We start from the raw sequence: 17,385 nt of genomic DNA, 5'->3' as shown, positions 1-17,385 counted from the left end.
TCTTTATGGAATCTTCTGGAATGAGATAATGATAAAATATCCCCCCCCCCGAAAATATTGGCGATTGTAATTAATAATTACAATTTTTCTTGAAAACTAACTTAATATATTTATTACTTTTCTCCTATTTACTTTGGATTAAATTTGCTCTTCTTTTTCAAGTTCTAGAAATGGCATCTTAGAGGATTCATTTTAGATCTTTGCTCTTTTCTGGTATATGTATTCCGTGCTATGAATTTCCTTTTAAGCACTGCTTTTACTATATCCTACAAATTTTGCTAAATTTTACATTTTATTTTTATTAGTTCAAAATATCTTTAAATTTTTATTTACCTATGTGTTACTTAGAAGTGTGTTGTTTATAAATCTCCTAAGTATTTGGAATTTTCCAGCTGTTTTATCAATAAACTAAACTGATATCTAGTTTAATTCTATTGTAGTTTGAGAGAAGATGTTGCATGGCTTCTGTTCTTTTGAATTTGATAAGACATGTTTTATGGCCCAGAATGTGGTCTGTCTTGGTGAATGAATCCTCCATGTGAGCTTGAAAAGAATGTATATTCTACTGTTGTTGGATGAATTAAAATAAAACTAGTTACTATTATTATTTTGGACAAATTATTCAACTAAGAATAAGAAAAAATAAGAGAATTTTATTTTATCCTCACTTGTTCCTTTCCCAACACTTTCTTACCATAGATATGAGTATCTGACCTATATCATTTTTCTTGTTCCTTTCCCAACACTTTCTTACCATAGATATGAGTATCTGACCTATATCATTTTTCTTCTTTCAGACCTTCTTTTAATATTTCTTACAAGGCAGGTCTACCAACAACAAGTTACTTCAATATTTGTCTAACAGAATTTATTTCTTTTTCACTTCTAAAGAATAATTTTGCACAATACAGTGTCCCTTGATATAGTTTTTGAAGCATGTATTTTATCTTGAATTGTTAATGGAACTAGGCATTCAATTAATTTTGTAGAACTTACTGTATTAGTCTGTTTTCATGCTACTGATAAAGACACACCCAACACTCGGTAATTTATGAAGAAAAAGAGGTTTAGTGGACTCACAGTTCCGTGTGGCTGGGGAGGCCTCAGAATCATGGCAGGAGGTGGAAGGCACATCTTACATGGTGGCAGATAAGAGAAAATGAGAACCAAGTGAAAGGGTTTTCCCCTTATAAATTCTAAGTCAGTGAGTTTTTTTTCTCTTGACACTTTAAATATTTCACTCCACTGTCTTCTGCCTGCATGGTTTCTGATAAGTCAAATGTAGTTATTATCTGTGATCCTTTATAAGTAAGATTTTAAATAAATTATTTGGCTTTTTCCAAGATTTTTTTTTAACTTTTGATTTTTTGAAATTTGTGTATTAAATGCGTAGGTGTGATTTTTTTTTTCTTATATTTATCCTACATTATGTTCTCTGAGTCTCTTGAATCTGTGGCTTAGTGTCCGATGTTAGAGTAAATTCTCATTCATTATTGTTTTAAATACTGCTTTTATTCCTTTCTATTTTTCCTTTTTTGGCATTTTCATTACACATATGTTACACCTTTAGAAGTCCCACACTTCTAGAATATTACTCATTTTTTACTCATTTTTTTCAGTCTTTTTTTTCTCTTTGGTTTTTAGTTTTGAATGTTTTTGTTGGCATATCCTCAAAGTCAGAGATTCTTTTATCAGTCACTTCCAGTCTACTAATGAGCCCTTCAAAGGTATTCTTCATTTCTGTTACAATGTTTTTGGTCTCTACCATTTCTTTTTTATTGTTTCTTAGAATATCTATCTCTCTACCTACATTATCCATCTGTTCTTGTATGTTACCTACTTTTTCTGTTAGAGCCATTAGCATATTAATCCTAGTTGTTTTCAATTCCCAGTCTGATATTTCCAACACCCCTGACATCTGTGTGTCTGTTCCTGATGAGTTTCTGTACTGCCTGTCTGTTGCTACAGTTTTGGGGTCAGTAGTTTACCCTATGATCTTACTTCTTTTGTGTAGCTAAGAAGAGTTGTTGATTTTCAGTTTGTTCAGCTTTTTAATATGTTATTAGGGTGGAGTGACTACTTCCAAGCTCCTTACATGCCATACTGGAAATTGCAGGTGCTTTGATACACTTTTTGAAGCATATATTTTATCTTGAATTGTTAATGAAACTAAGCATTCAATTAATTTTGTAGTGCTTACCGTATTAATCTGTTTTTGTGCTGCTGATAGAGACACACTCATCACCAGGTTATTTATAAAGAAAAAGAGGTTTAGTGGACTCACAGTTCCTTGTGGCTGGGGAGGCCTCAGAATCATGGTAGAAGGTGGAAGGCACATCTTACACGGCAGCAGACAAGAGAGAATGAGAACTAAGCAAAAGGGGTTTCCCCTTGTAAAACCATCAGCTCTTATGAGACTTATTCACTACCACAAGAACGGTATGGAAAAAACTGCCACCATCATTCAATTAATCTCCCACTGGGTCTCTCCCACAGCAAGTGGAAATTCTGGGAGCTACAATTAAGATGAGATTTGGGTGGGGAAATAGCCAAACCATATCATTAAGTGCCAAACACTGTTCTAAACTCTTTATGTTGACTCATTTAGTCCTCATAACAATTCTATGGGCTGTTATTATTATCTTCTTTTTACAGAGGAGGAAACTGAGGTACAGGATACATAACTTCCTTGAGATCACCAACCTCAGAACAACTTATATTTCATTTCCTTTTTCTGTACTTAGTTTGTAGGGTGCTTGAAAAATAAAATGAACTTGTTGTAACCAGTAGAATGTGGCTGAGGGGATGCTTCCATTGAACCTAAGCCTTAGGAAGTCTGACAGGTTCTGCTTTTATGCTTTGGGAGCCCTTAAGCATGTAGAAAGTCTGGCTACCCTATTTCAGACACACATGGATAGATGACATAGAGAGGACAGTTCAAGATAGAGAGGTCCTGAGACAGTATGGAAAGAAAGGCTGGTTCATCTCAGTATCCCAGCTGAACCTAACCTTCCAGCAGTTCACTGGAGGAGTGAACTGACTCATGCTTCAGCCAGTGTCAGTTGGAGAACTGCTTACTTCAACTTAGTGAATACACAAAATCTTCAGAAAAACAAAATGGTGGTTATTTTAAGCCAATAAATTTTGGAGTGATTTGTTACAGTACATAAATAGCTGAAAAATAAACCTTTTGTTGTTGTTGTTTTGCAAGACATTGAATATTAGCTGTGGAGAATTAAAAATAAAGGAATGTCCAATAGATTTCTACTGAAATGGGAGAGACTTTGTCATTTGTACTTAGAAGTCTTTTAAAGGTTCCTTCCCCATAGTTTGCTATTTCTCTGAGGAAAGGAAAAGATAGACATGTCTATGAAACAGACATTTATTGAAATCTAACTCAGTTCTATGTCAGGTCCTATGCAAAAATTTGAAAAAACCACCTAACCGTAAAACAACTTTTCTGTTCACAGGGTACATATAATTTATTGGAAAACAGGGCCATTAAATAATAACACATATAAATATATAATCACTAAATTTGGGATGTGGGGATGTGGGGATGGAATCAGAGTCTAAATAATGACTAGGCAAGATTTGCCAAAGAAGGTTACACTGAGAGAGAAGTGTGACATCCTAAGATAGCTGGTTAGCATATTTTATTAACTAAGAAGCGAGGGTTCTTAATAGTTTGGATTTTTTTAAATTTTTGCTTTAAGTTCAGGGAGAGATGTACAGGTTTGTTACATAGGTAAACTTGTTTCAGTGTAGTGTGTTGTACAAGTGATTTAGTCACCTAGGTGTTAAGCCTAGTACTCATTAGTTATTTTTCTTAATCCTCTCTCTCCTCCCACTCTCCACCCTCCAGTAGGCCCCAGTGTGTTGTTCCCTTTTATGTGTCCATATGTTTTCATCATTTAGCTTCCACATATAAGGGAGAAAATGCAGTATTTGGTTTTTCTATCCCTGCATTTTTTTTTTTTTTTGCTAAGGATAATGTCCTCCAGCTTTATCCGTGTTCCTGTAAAGGACATGATCTCATTCTTTTTTATGGCTGTATAGTATTCCATGGTGTAAATGTACCACATTTTCTGTATCCAGTCTACCATATATGGGCATTTAGGTTGATTGTATGTCTTTGCTATTGTGAATAGTGGTACAGTGAACATATGTATGCATGTATCTTTATAATAGAACAATTATTATTGCTTTAGGTATGTACCCAGTAATTGGATTGCTGGGTCAAATGTTATTTCTGTTTTTAGGTCTTTGGGAAATTGCCACACTGTCTTCCACAATGGTTGAACTAATTTACACTCCCACCAACAATGTATAAGCATTCCTTTTTCCCCACAACCTCACCAGCATCTGTTAGTTTTTGACTATTTTTTTGTTGTTTTTTAATTTTTATTTCAGTAGTTGTTGGGGTACAGGTAGTATTTTGTTACATGGATAGGTTCTTTAGTGGTGATTTCTGAGATTTGAGTGTACCTGTCACCCAAGCAGTGTACACTGTATCCAGTATGTAGTCTTCTATCCCTCACAACCCTCCCAGCCTTCACCCTTGAGTCCTCAAAGTACATTATATCATTCTTAGGCCTTTGCATCCTCACAGCTTAGCTCACACTTATATGTGAGAACTTACGATATTTGATTTTCCATTCCTGAGTTACTTCACTTTGAATAATAGCTTTCTAGGCTCCATCCAAGTTGCTGCAGAAGACATTGTTTTGTTTTGTTCCTTTTTGTGGCTGAGTAGTATTCCATGGTGTGTGTGTGTGTGTGTGTGTGTGTGTGTGTGTGTATTACATTTTCTTTATCCATTAATTGGTTGATGGGTACTTAGGTTTGTTCCATATCTTTGCAATTGTGAGTTGTGCTGCTATAAACGTGTGTGCATGTGTCTTTTTTAATATAATGAATTCTTTTCCTTTGGATAGATACCCAGTAGTGGGATTGCTGGATCAAATGGTAGTTCCACCTTTAGTTCCCTAAGGAATTTCTGTACTATTTTCCATAGTGGTTATACTTGTTTACATTCCCACTAGCGGTATTCCCTTTTCACCACATCCATGACAGCATCTATTGTTTTTTGACTTTTTAATTATGGCCATTCTTGCAGAAGTAAGGTTTTAATTTACATTTTCCTGATGATTAGTGACTTTTTTTTTTCTTTGCTTATAATAGTCAATGATTAAAGCTAAAAAGTAGGCAGTTGAACAAAATGGGGGAAAAGACATTACATTAAGTAATATCAAAAAGATCTCAAATTTGAATTTAATATGTCCTTAATTAACTAGTACTTAATTCTTACAATTTTTTTTCTAATCTTTTTGATTGAAACTGAAAAGTAGACTGTTTTACAAAATGGAAAAAAACGCATTGAATTAAGTAATATCGTGAGTATTATCCCAAATTTGGTTTGTGTGAACCAATATTTCGTTTCTTCCTCAAACTCTATGTCTTATTGACAGGAAACTTTCAAGTGAGGCAAGAGTGCCAATCAAACCAGTTCCCTTATTATATATTACTCATTTTATGTAGAAAAATGTTTGGACATATTTAAGAATTTTGGTGGGAAAGGACAATGTTATTTTATCATGTTCATTATAACAGCATTTGTTAATGTCACAAAGCTACTAGCAAGGATATTCATCTAATAGCTAACATTTGAATGTCTCACATAAGAGTAGAACCTCTCATTTTGGAAAATTATCCAGTGTATCTGAGATCAGTAAGGAAAATAGAAAAAACTCCACTTTGGAATAATACCATTAGTAGTTCATTGGCATGTTCAAATGACATATAGACAGCATTCATGCAGAAGGTTTAAAATAAAAAATTATTCCTGGTGGAGGAATCTATAGATATTACTAACTATATTTGATTAATAGCACTGTTGAGAATCCCTGAAAATAAATGCCAGGAAGAAGATAATATCTTCATAAAGAAATAGACTGTTAGAGATTGAATAATCAATGTGAGAAATAAATTGTTTGAAATAAAAATACTTATATTTATTTATATAGCTATATATTAAATAAAATATATAATTTTGTGTACATATATAATTTGTCTACTAATGTCATGATTAACAGTATAAAATCACCTGTAGCTTTATGTGAAGAAACGAGATCTCTGAAGTTCCGTGTGGATGGGTGTTGGTTTTTCAAGGACTTTTTATGCATTTGTGAGCTAAAAAAGAAATGAAAATTAAGAAAGTGAAAAGGCAAGCCACAGAATGGGAAAAAAAGTCTTTGGAAAACACATATCTGACAAAGGATTAGTATCTGAAATAATACAAATAACTCAAACTCCACAATAAGACAATACTACAATCAAAATATAATGGACAAAAGATCTGAACAGATACCTCACCAAGGAAGATATACATATGGCTAATACGCATATGAAAGATGGTCAACATCATGTATCATTAGGGAATTGCAAATTAAAACGACCAAAATCAAAACATTGGCAACATTATATACTGGTGAGGTTGTGGAGCAATAGAATCTCTCATTCATTGCTGGTGGAAGTCCAAATGGTACAACCACATTGGAAGACAGTAGCAGATTTTTACAAAATGAAATACATTATTATATGATTCAGCAAACGAACTCCTTGGTATTTATCCAAGTAAGTTGAAAACATCCAGACAAAAGCCTGCACATACATTTTTATAGCACTTTTATTCATAATTGTGTAAAGTTGGAAGCAGCCAAGACACCTTAATAGGTGAATGGATAAACAAACCAAACCATGGTGCATCCATGTGATGGAATGTTATTCAGAACTTTAAAAAATGAGTTATTTTTCTAAAGACTTGCAGGAAATTTAAGCTTTCTTTAAATGGGGAAAGACTTACGTCTTTTCTATTTTGGAAGTCCAAGTGATGCGATGTGGATATTATCCTGCATCCCAGCACCAATAGAGCTTGATGAGTTTAATTTGTAAAGGTTTATTTATATCTGTCTATTCCATATCTGACTCTATATTTGGAAGACTGGTTTACTTGTAGTTGAGGCTAATCTGTCTTAAGGTGTTTGTCGATCACCTGTTGACATTATTCCTAGGCCCTTAGCCCAGAAATTCTGATACAGTAGATATGAGATGGGGCCCATGAATCTGCCTTCTAGTTAATTCATTGATACTTAGAGTTTGAGGATTCTAGTTTTAGGCCTTGGTTATGATATATAAAGTAACCAGTGTCTTGAAAGAGTACAAGAGTGTATCTGGATTTTCACATTTATTCTCACTTGAATTACACTGATTTAGTTTATCTAAACATGGTATAAATCGATTCTTCCATTGGGGAACATTGTTGATCTTAAAACACACTTCCAAATAGACGACTTGAGCTCATACATTCTCTTCTCAGCTATCTCTGACTACCTTTTATGAAAGCTGAAATTACTCTTAATAAGTGAAAATTCATATATATGAGAAATACTGTATAAAATTATATTAAAAAGCATTGATCTAAACATTTTAGATAAATTTAAGTAGTCAAAATTTAAAGCTATTAGAATTCTGGAGCCTAATTGCCTGAGTTGAATGTAAATATTGTGACAATGAATTTTCTCTTTAAGATACAAATATTATTGATAACATTTGAAGGCCTGTATAGCACCTTAATTTTATCTGGCTACATTGTTCAGCCTCTTTCACAAAGATTATCACTCTCCTGACTTGTTTATTATTCAGTGTACTTCTTTAACAGTATATTTTAACAACAATTATTATACAAGTTATACAAGGTATTGTTTGGTTTGTTTGTTGTTAGTTGTCTAGAAGGGATGATTTTATCTCAGTTTCTTCACTGAATTCTTTAAATATTCTATGAAAAAGGAAGTTTGTCTTCCTCTTGCTAATTAGTTTGTTCATTGGTGAGTGCAGTGATAACATTCAGATTAGCTGTTATTGAAATGTTAGACATTTAAGTTATTTTGGGATAGAAAGTTCTATAAGAATTAGTTTTTTAAAATTTTAACTTTAATAACACGTTTTACTTGTACCATCTCTTGGCAAAATTTTATTGGTTTTCAGGTAAATTTTTGAAAGTAGAAAAAAAAATCAAAGCAATTTCTTATCTTTCCTAGATGTTTCATGGAACAATCACAGAAGAGCTAACCAGTCATGAAGAATGGAGTCACTATAATGAAAACATAAGAGAAGATCAAAAAGATTTTGTTTTTGTGAAGTTCAATGGCCTTCATTTAAAGTCTGTGGAAAATTTGCAGTCTTGCATCTCTCTTAGAGTATGCGTCGTCTCAAACAATTTTATTACAGATATTCATCCACTTCAGAGTTGTATAAAATTAATCAAACTTGATCTCCATGGAAATCAGGTAAGCAATAGGCATTTCAGTTATTTGCATATTTAATGAAATTTCAGTTTTATTTAATACGTACTTATGTTACCTATCCACAGTATTTCTTAAAGATGGTCTTTTATCTAAAATATATACAAAAATTTAACAATAAATTAAAAGCATGTAAGATGTATATTAATACAGACACTTTGATGTAAATGAAAATGCATAAATAGTGTGTAATTCGGTATGTTTCACTTCTTAAATCTACAGCCTGGATTAAGAATGCCTCATGCTTCCTTAATTTTCCTTAGGAAAGTATTTTAGAAAAGTTTAAAGAGTCAACCTATTACAAAGGAATTTTCATTGAACAAAAAAGTATCGTTATGCATTTTACTGTACTACTACTAATAAATTATCTCAGATGCCCAGTGTATTATGGTTTTCAACTAGCCATCATCGTATAATTATAAATACTCTATTTGCTTATTAATTAGAAAATTGCTATTTGGGGAATATTGAATTTTAGATGTGTAATGTTTTACCATTTTCTGTGCTTTTTGAAAAAAGTAATTTTGGAATTTAAAGTATTTTTAATGATATTTCAGATAAAGAGTCTACCAGATACCAAATTTTGGAGTGGATTGAAGAATCTAAAACTCCTCTATCTTCATGACAATGGGTTTGCAAAGTTAAAGAATATATGTGTATTATCTGCCTGTCCAAACCTCATTGCCCTCACTATGTTTGATTGCCCAGTAAGCCTTAAAAAAGGATATAGACATGTTCTTGTTAACAGTATATGGCCTCTCAAAGCACTGGATCATCATGTGATTTCTGATGAAGAAATAATTCAGAACTGGCATCTTCCTGAAAGATTCAAAGCATGTAACCATCGACTTTTCTTTAATTTCTGCCCAACTTTGAGAAAGGTAATCGACTTCTTTAGGGTTTCATTTTAATTAAATGTATAAAAGGAAAATTTTAGCTTCTGAGTTCTATATCTAAATTATATGAACTCTTTAATATTTTTGCATCATGTATATAAAATAATATAAACTAGTGAATATATTTGTAATGTCTATCTGAAACTTTATAAAAGTTTGTATGCCTACTACATGAAAAGCCTGAGATGATCAAATTGTAGAGAAACAAATTTTTGTTTTTTAAATTGAAAGTAAATCTCTAATTTATTCAGGATTTGGTATATGAAAGACTCCATTGGGAAATACTTAATGTTTTTTGAGAGCCTTAAAGGACAACTTAGATTATTATTACAGGAAGATAAAATATTTAATTCTTACACAATTAATTTGATTATTTAACAAGATCAAACCATCATTATCTGTTGGTTTATAAAATGTTAGAAGAAGTGATTGTGAAAAGTTGATGCCTAGTTAATGGTTACATACTACTCAAGTGGATTTACAAAAACATAAGGAAACATTCCTTGTGACACATGAATGAGTATTAGAACAAATCATTTAAGTGTTCAAAAGAGGGGGTTAAATTGGTACAAGATATAGTAACAATGTAAATTGCAGGAGGTGTTTATAATATGTTCTAAAGATATGTGAAGTCACATATGTGTGTAGAAAATTTGAGGAAGAATAGAACATCATTTTGAACAGTGAGTATATCTAAAATAATATATAAACATTGAACAGTGATTATGCATGGAAAAGCTGAAAATTACAAAGTTGGAAGAATTTTATTATTGCATATAAATTTTTTTATTAGAGGTATATTAGTGATTTTGTAATAGTTTTAAAAATTTAGGATTTTGGTAATAATTTTGTAGTAATATTTAAAAATATAAAAAACACGGTACTATTTAAGTCTGATATCTTAACCTGGGCCCTAAATAAAGAATTTCACTTTGGTACTTCACTTGTGTGGTATGGCATAATCAAAGGTGGCAACACGCATGAGCCTTTTAAGGATAATCAAAGTGACTGAGATTCATTTAAGGAAGTAATGGAAAGTTGGGCAGTGGGCATTGAGAAAGAACTTGGACGACCTACTAAAGAGCTTAGACTTGATGAATATAATGAAGATTAATTGAAATTAATAGAGGTAGGAAAATTAGAGTAGGTCCCTCATAGTAAGTGCTCTATGAATAAATGGTATTGACAAGGTTTTAAGAAGGTGATCAACCCAACATTTTGCTAGCAGATTAATGGAGGATAGAAACCAAATGAGGGCAGGGGAATCAATTACTATAGTTTCAAAATGATGTGATTAGGATTGATATAGGCGGATACCAGTAATAAAGAAGAAAGAACACAGTGGAGAAGACAGACACATATTCAGTGAATGCCATTGTGGTAGGTGCTTTATATATTTTATTTATTCATTCTTTCTGAGTACCTATGAAAAGGACTGTCTGGGACTTGGAGATTCAGTGGTAAATAATACTGACAAAATCATTATCCTCTTTAAGTCTAAGGAAAAGGCACAGAGACTAGACAAATCTGGAAACAAGAATAAAACAACTATAGAATGTCAGCTAGTGTTAATTGCTAAAGAAAAGAAAGTAAGACAACACAGACTGAAAGGGGTAGAGATTTGGGCTACATTAGGTAGAGTGGACAGGGAAGGCCTTTTTATTTATTCCTCATCGTTTCCTTGGATGTGGAAAAGCATTCTTTTACAGGAGAAAATGAAGCATAGTGAGGTAGGAACTTACTCAATATTGGACAGAAAATGAGTCATGAGCTGGGATTTCAGCAAGTCTGCAGTCAACATTGCATCACAAATGACAGACAGTACAGAGATTTGAGTGTACTTTTCACACTGATTGAATGTGGGAATTGGGGAAGAATAAGTGTGGAAATACTCCACTATTTTGAAGCTGGATAACTGGGACACAAAAAAACTTATTTATCAGAAATGGCAGCACTTAAAGAGTTTTGGTAAAAGGTAAGTTTGGTGATACTTATGTGAAAGCAGGATATTATAGAAGAAATATTAACTAGACATTGGATATGAAAAACAAAAATTCAGAAATAGTGTTCTGGACTTTGAGTGTAAATTTGGGAGTGTTTGCTTGGGGTCATAGTTAAAGCCTAGTTCTCTCAGGTAAATACAGGGATCAGTAAAGGCTGAAAACTAAGGTTACAACCTTGGGGCACAGTCTCATTTTGTGGGTAGAAAGCAGTGTAACCAATGAAGATAAAGGATAATCGATCTCAGCAGGGAAGAGGAAAAAAAGTTAAATTGAAAAAAAAAAACGCATTGGAAGAATTTTTGATGATAAAGAGGATGTCACATCTTTGGAATTTCAATAGCTTGCAGTTGTTGGATATGAAATTGTAATGGGTTATATGTAATTGCCAAATATAGAACCTTTCCTGAGAATGTTTTGGACAGAAGAAAGATAAAGCTTTAGCTATAGGAAATAGAATTTATGAAAGATTTATTAAAGTGAAGTGGTACTTACCTCACTTTAACTTACCAAATATATAACTTACCATATTTAGAAACTGAGGATAAATAAGTTTTGATTAGAAAGAGAAAGAGATTGAAAATGTCATAAATGAAGAAATAATGGGAGAAAATCATTGTGAAGAAGTACGAAAGGACGGCAACACAAATGGAGTAAGACATAAAGAGATATAGGCATACCAAATGCTGACGTGATTTTTGTGAGTTGTGGAGATTTAAAGAAATCTTTCTGAATAACAATTTTTGAGGCTATCTATAAATTTGTGTTTGTTACTTCCACTAAGCAAGGTTCTTTTGATTGTTCTTTGATCATTGAAATGTTTTATATTTTATTTAATTTACAGCAAAAAAATAACTCTTGAGAAGGAATAAATGTAAACCTATGGGGATAATTATTTAGTAATGCTTGAAATATATGTTTTAGAACATTTCATTGGACATATTAATGAGTATAAGAATATTATGAAAACAAAAATAATGAGCCTTGTAAGAGTTCACACAATTATTTTATTTAATTGGTATTCTTTCTTAAGGAGAGCTTGAATGTAGAAATTAAAGAAGCATATGCCCATTTGAAAAGAGACAAATCTAGTAGTGTAATTAAAGCTTGTGCCTTGTAACACACACACACACACACACACACAAAATCCAGAAGGATTTTATCCTTAATTGTGACATAAAATGATTTCTAACCTTTATTTTTTGAGTCAGAAAAAAAAGGAGGAAGCATGGATTCTTTTTTGCTATATGAAATCAAAGTAACTTTACAAATTTGAAGTGCTTAGTTATCTAAAATCATATCATGGAAGGATATATATCTATATTTTGATTGTTTTATATATGTAACTTTTTAAAGATCAGAGTGATCTGGGCAAGAAACCAGTGCTATCAGCCAGTATTGCATTTTGTTTACATCTAATAGAAATCCTTCTAAATAAGGATTTTATTTTCATCATGTTACAGAAAATTAGGATATAGGAAGTCCTTCCTTGTAGTTGCTCAAAGAAATCATGAAGGACCAAGTTTATTCTAGCTTCCTGCTCTTCCACCTTTAGCAAGTGGACAGACCACCTACCTCTCATAGGCAATGAACTTCTTCACATCCAAGCATGTGCTTAGGTCAGAAAAAAGGATTGGTGAGAACAAAAATCACGTGCCAGTGAAGTCTGTTCATTTTATATTAGGAAATAATAGCTTCTGCAAATGTCTTACTTGATAGACTTCTACCACTGGAACTGCCTCACATGACTACCACTAGATAGAATGGAATCTGGTATGATGAGTATTTTAAGTGGACACATTTACTTCCTAAACAAAATCAATATTCTATTAATAAAAAGAAAGAAAGAAAGATTCTTGTAGGGCAGCTAATATTTCTGTCACACAGAGAAAAACAAATTGATAATGCAATACAAGATTGATACTTTAAGGTAGAGATTTCTAGCTTGAGCATTTAGCATCCATTTGTTCTTTTAATGTAAATGTCAAACAAAATATAAAAATGGTATGATAATTACCAAAAATGATTTAAAAATAAATTTATAATTCACTCAATAGAGTAATATAGATTAAATAATTTTTGTAAAATTTAACGTTTTTTGCTTTCAAAAAAAAGAAAGATAAAAAAAGAATATACAATTATACAGTCTGTATGAAAAAAACCATAAAAGTGTCAAAAGTAAGATTATGCCTTATAAAAATTACATGTTTACATTTATGAATGTGACCTGAATGTAAATGTAAGTAAATTGTAAATGTATTATAAATGAATGTAAAAGCCAAAATGAAGTTGTTTATTGGCAAGATTGATTCCAGAAACGAAAGTAACGATGAACAGATCAATATAAAATGCTAAGCAAATATATATTAAGTAGAACAAAGCAAAGAACTTTACATTAGCTTCAAACAATGTAGAATTCAGTGTATAAAGGGTTAAATGTCATAGATAGGAACTCTTTCATTGATAGAAAAAGTAACAGCCAAAATAATGATATTTTAGTTCTGACCATTAATGTGCACAATAGTATTATGTAAAAACATATAAATACTTTGATAAATATGAGAATAAATCAATAGAAAATATTGTAGTAGAAAGAAAACGTATCATTTTTATGTCAACAAATTATGTGTGGAAAAATAAGCACATAAGGCTTCCACAATATCAAGAAGATGGAGTAGATATTCCTCTAAGTACAATTAAATATCCTTGACATTATATACGTAGTAATTACTGTGTATTATGTAATAAATTATATAATCTGTAATAAACATTAATTCCCTAAAACATTAAAATATATGTTCCTTAAAACATATAATGTAAAACATATAATTTCTTAAGATATTATATGTAATAAACATATTAATATCTTAAAAATTATACAGAAAACAAACATCAATAGACTAAAAAGGTAAAGAGAAGAGGCAGACTGGATAGAACAATTGAAACCCAAGGAATGACACAGTGGTAAGTTCTTCATTTTGCTGGTTTGTTTTTCTTCTTTGCTATAAGTCACAGTTCCCCAGAGGGACATAACTAATAGGATAGATAGATATATATAAAGAGGAGTTTATTAAGTATTCACTTACATGATCACAAGGTCCCACAATAAGCTGTCTGCAAGCTTGAGGAGTAAGGACAACCTGTCTGAGTCTCAAAACTGAAGAACTTGGGAGTCCGATGTTTTGAGGGCAGGCAGCATCCAGCACAGGAGAAAGATGTAGGCTGAGAGGCTAGGCCAGTCATTCCCCAGTGCCAGACTGCATAGACATACTTAGCAGCTGAAAGAACCCCTATACCTTCATATATCCAAAACCTGAAGCTGAAAAATCCAGCAACACAGAAGGGACAAAGGGTGCAAACAAACAGAAAAAAAATATGAAAAAAGTAACAGAAGCTTGTGCTCTCTATCTAAATGAACAGGAAAGGGTCAACCTAGCAAGACTGATAACTTTTAGAATATAACCACTCTACTGCAGTCAAAGTACAGAAAAATCTGTGGTCTCACATTCGCCCATGCAGCAAAGTCTGGGTGGGGAGTTTAGACCTCTCCCTTTTTGAGACTCAAGTGAAGCAACCCAACACCCTGTAGGGTGGTGTCAAAGGAGGCCAAGTAAGGAACCAGGAATTTCATTTCTGTTGGCCAGTTATAAGCCCTTACTATCCCATTGTAGTGCAGCATTCCTGCCCCTTCTTGCTGAGGTGGTGTCAGAGGAGAACTAATGGAGATCAAGACTTTTACAATTGCCTGGTGATAACAAGACTACCCCTAAAGCTGTGCCAATTAAGACTACACAGGAGCTATAACCCCTACAATATAAACAACAGAAAAAAATATACTGAAAAATCAACATAGCTTGAGGTGTCCATGGAATTATTATAAAAGATATAACTTTCATGTCATCAGAGTCTCAAGAGAAAACAGTGCAGTGCTGAAAAGGTGCTTGATTAAGAAATAATGGCTGAAAACTTCCCAAATGTTGCAATAGACATAAATCTGCAGATTTAAGAAGTTGAGAAAACCCCAAATCAGCCCAAAGAAATCCAATGCCAAAAAAATCTTAATTATACTTCTTAAAATTGATGACAAAGGAAAAAAATCTGGAAAACAGAGAAGAAAAACAACCACTTTACCTATAGGTGAAAAACAATGAGAATGACAGAAAATTTTGCACCAAAAACCGTAAAGAATATAAGCAAGTGGCAAAATATTTTTCAAGCTCAGAAAATAACCCTATCAAATCATAATTCTATGGAAATGAAAATATTCCACAGGAATGAAGAAGGAATTAATATATATTCAGGTAGAGGAAAACTAAGAGAACCTATTACCAGCATACCTCCCCTAAAATAATAGCTAAAGGAAGCGCTTTCTATAGAAAGAAAATGATAAAAGAAGGCTGTGGAATATCAGGAAGGAAGAAAGAACATGGTAAGCAAAAATATGGGTAAATGAAATACACTTTCTTTCTCTTGAGTATTCTAAATACTGTGTGAGCAAAAATAACACTGTCTCATGTTGTTCCAAATATATATAGAATGTATACTTAAGAAATTATAAACAGGAATGTAAAGGGATGTTAAGATGGATAAAGTTTCCATACTTCATCTGATGTGGTAAATTGGTAATATTAGATGGTTGTGACATTAGCTGACTGTGGTATGTATATTTAAAGCATCTACTAAGAAAGCTCTACAAAGAGATATACAAAAACAATATATGGAGAGGAGTGATGTCAGCAAGATGGAAGAATAGGAGATTCCCAGTTCTAGCCTTCCCACAGAAGCACCAATTTAGTAACTATTCATGGATAATAATGGTTTTGTGAGAATTCCAGAACCCAGGGGAGAGGTTACAGCACCCAGTAGAGTGCAGAATCTGGGGAAGAATGTTAAAAGGATAAAAGGAACAGTTTTACTTCACATGTTTCACCCTTTCCCCAAGCTAGCAGAGCATCACAGGGAGAAGGACCTTTCTGGCCTCCCATTTCTCCAGTGGGGGAAGGAGAGTCTGAGATGAATATTCATTTTCCTCAGCATTTCAGGGTGTTGCTTGAGAGGTACACTTCTATCTTGCCTCAGTCAGAATGTGGGAGAATTAGCACAGCTAAATCATCAGGGGACAACTAGGAACAACAACAACAAAAAAGGGGGAGGGCAGAGCTCTTAGTGGTGGGCAAACACAGATATTGGCAGTAGCCCCATACCCCCTACCATTGGCCTTGACTGACTGTAGACCTGTCAGTATCTTCACCTAACAACATCTTCTTCCAGTTGGCCCCAGCAGACCAGAGAGACCTGACAGCTGGCCTCACCTGACCTTGGACCCCATCGGCCTCATCTGACTTAAGAGCCAGTAGACACTAGTCAGCAGGCTTCACCAACCAGAGACACCAGCCAGAGCCCCAGAATCCCAGGGTGCACTGACTGGTGAAGACCTTTAATTCCTAAAGCCAGCCTATGAAGATGAGAAGATTGTTTTAGATATAACTGCTTCTTCAAATGCACAAACACCAACATAAGTATATAAGGACAATGAAGAATAAGGGAAACATTATGCCATAAAAGGAAGCTAAAGGAAACTAGTAAAGCTCTCTCTAGCAACCAAACCTAAAGAAATGGAAATCTGCAAACTGCCTGACAAAGAATTCAAAATAATATTCTTAAAGAATCTTAGTGAACTACAAAAGAACATTGACAAATAACTAAATGAAATCAGAAAACCAATACATAAAAATGAGATGTTAAAGAAATAGAAACCATTAACCAACAAGAAATAGAAAACATTAACCAAAATGAAATTGTAGGCTGGGTGCGGTGGCTCATGCCTGTAATCCCAGCACTTTCAGAGGCTGAGGCAGGTGGATCACCTGAGGTCGGAAGTTGAAGACCAGCCTGGTCAACATGGCAGAACTATGTCTCTACTAAAAATACAACAGCAAAAATATAGCCAGCTGTGATGGCAGGTGCCTGTAATTCCAGCTACTTGGGTGGCTGAGGTAGGAGAATTGCTTGAACCTGGGAGTCAGAGGTTGCAGTGAGCTGAGATTGTGCCATCGCAGGGCAGCCTGGGCAACAAGAGTGAAACTCCTGTCAAAAACAAAACAGGAAGGAAGGAAGGAAAGAAGG

General features: G+C 33.3%; 1 protein-coding gene across 1 annotated transcript in view; it reads left to right on the top strand.

The window, feature by feature from the left end:
• The window catches only part of LRRIQ3 (leucine rich repeats and IQ motif containing 3), a 168,025-nt gene that overhangs the window by 6,832 nt on the left and 143,808 nt on the right, over positions 1 to 17,385 (top strand). The window contains exons 2-3 of the mRNA XM_003892066.5: positions 8,100 to 8,348; positions 8,921 to 9,244. Of these exons, the coding sequence (XP_003892115.2) occupies positions 8,100 to 8,348; positions 8,921 to 9,244 (573 nt within the window). The remainder of the gene's footprint in view (positions 1 to 8,099; positions 8,349 to 8,920; positions 9,245 to 17,385) is intronic.

The sequence above is a fragment of the Papio anubis genome, chromosome 1, assembly GCF_008728515.1.
Source record: "Papio anubis isolate 15944 chromosome 1, Panubis1.0, whole genome shotgun sequence".
Classification (NCBI taxonomy): Eukaryota; Metazoa; Chordata; class Mammalia; order Primates; family Cercopithecidae; genus Papio; species Papio anubis.
Note: the sequence above shows the minus strand (reverse complement) of the source record. Positions and strands in the feature narration are given on the sequence as shown.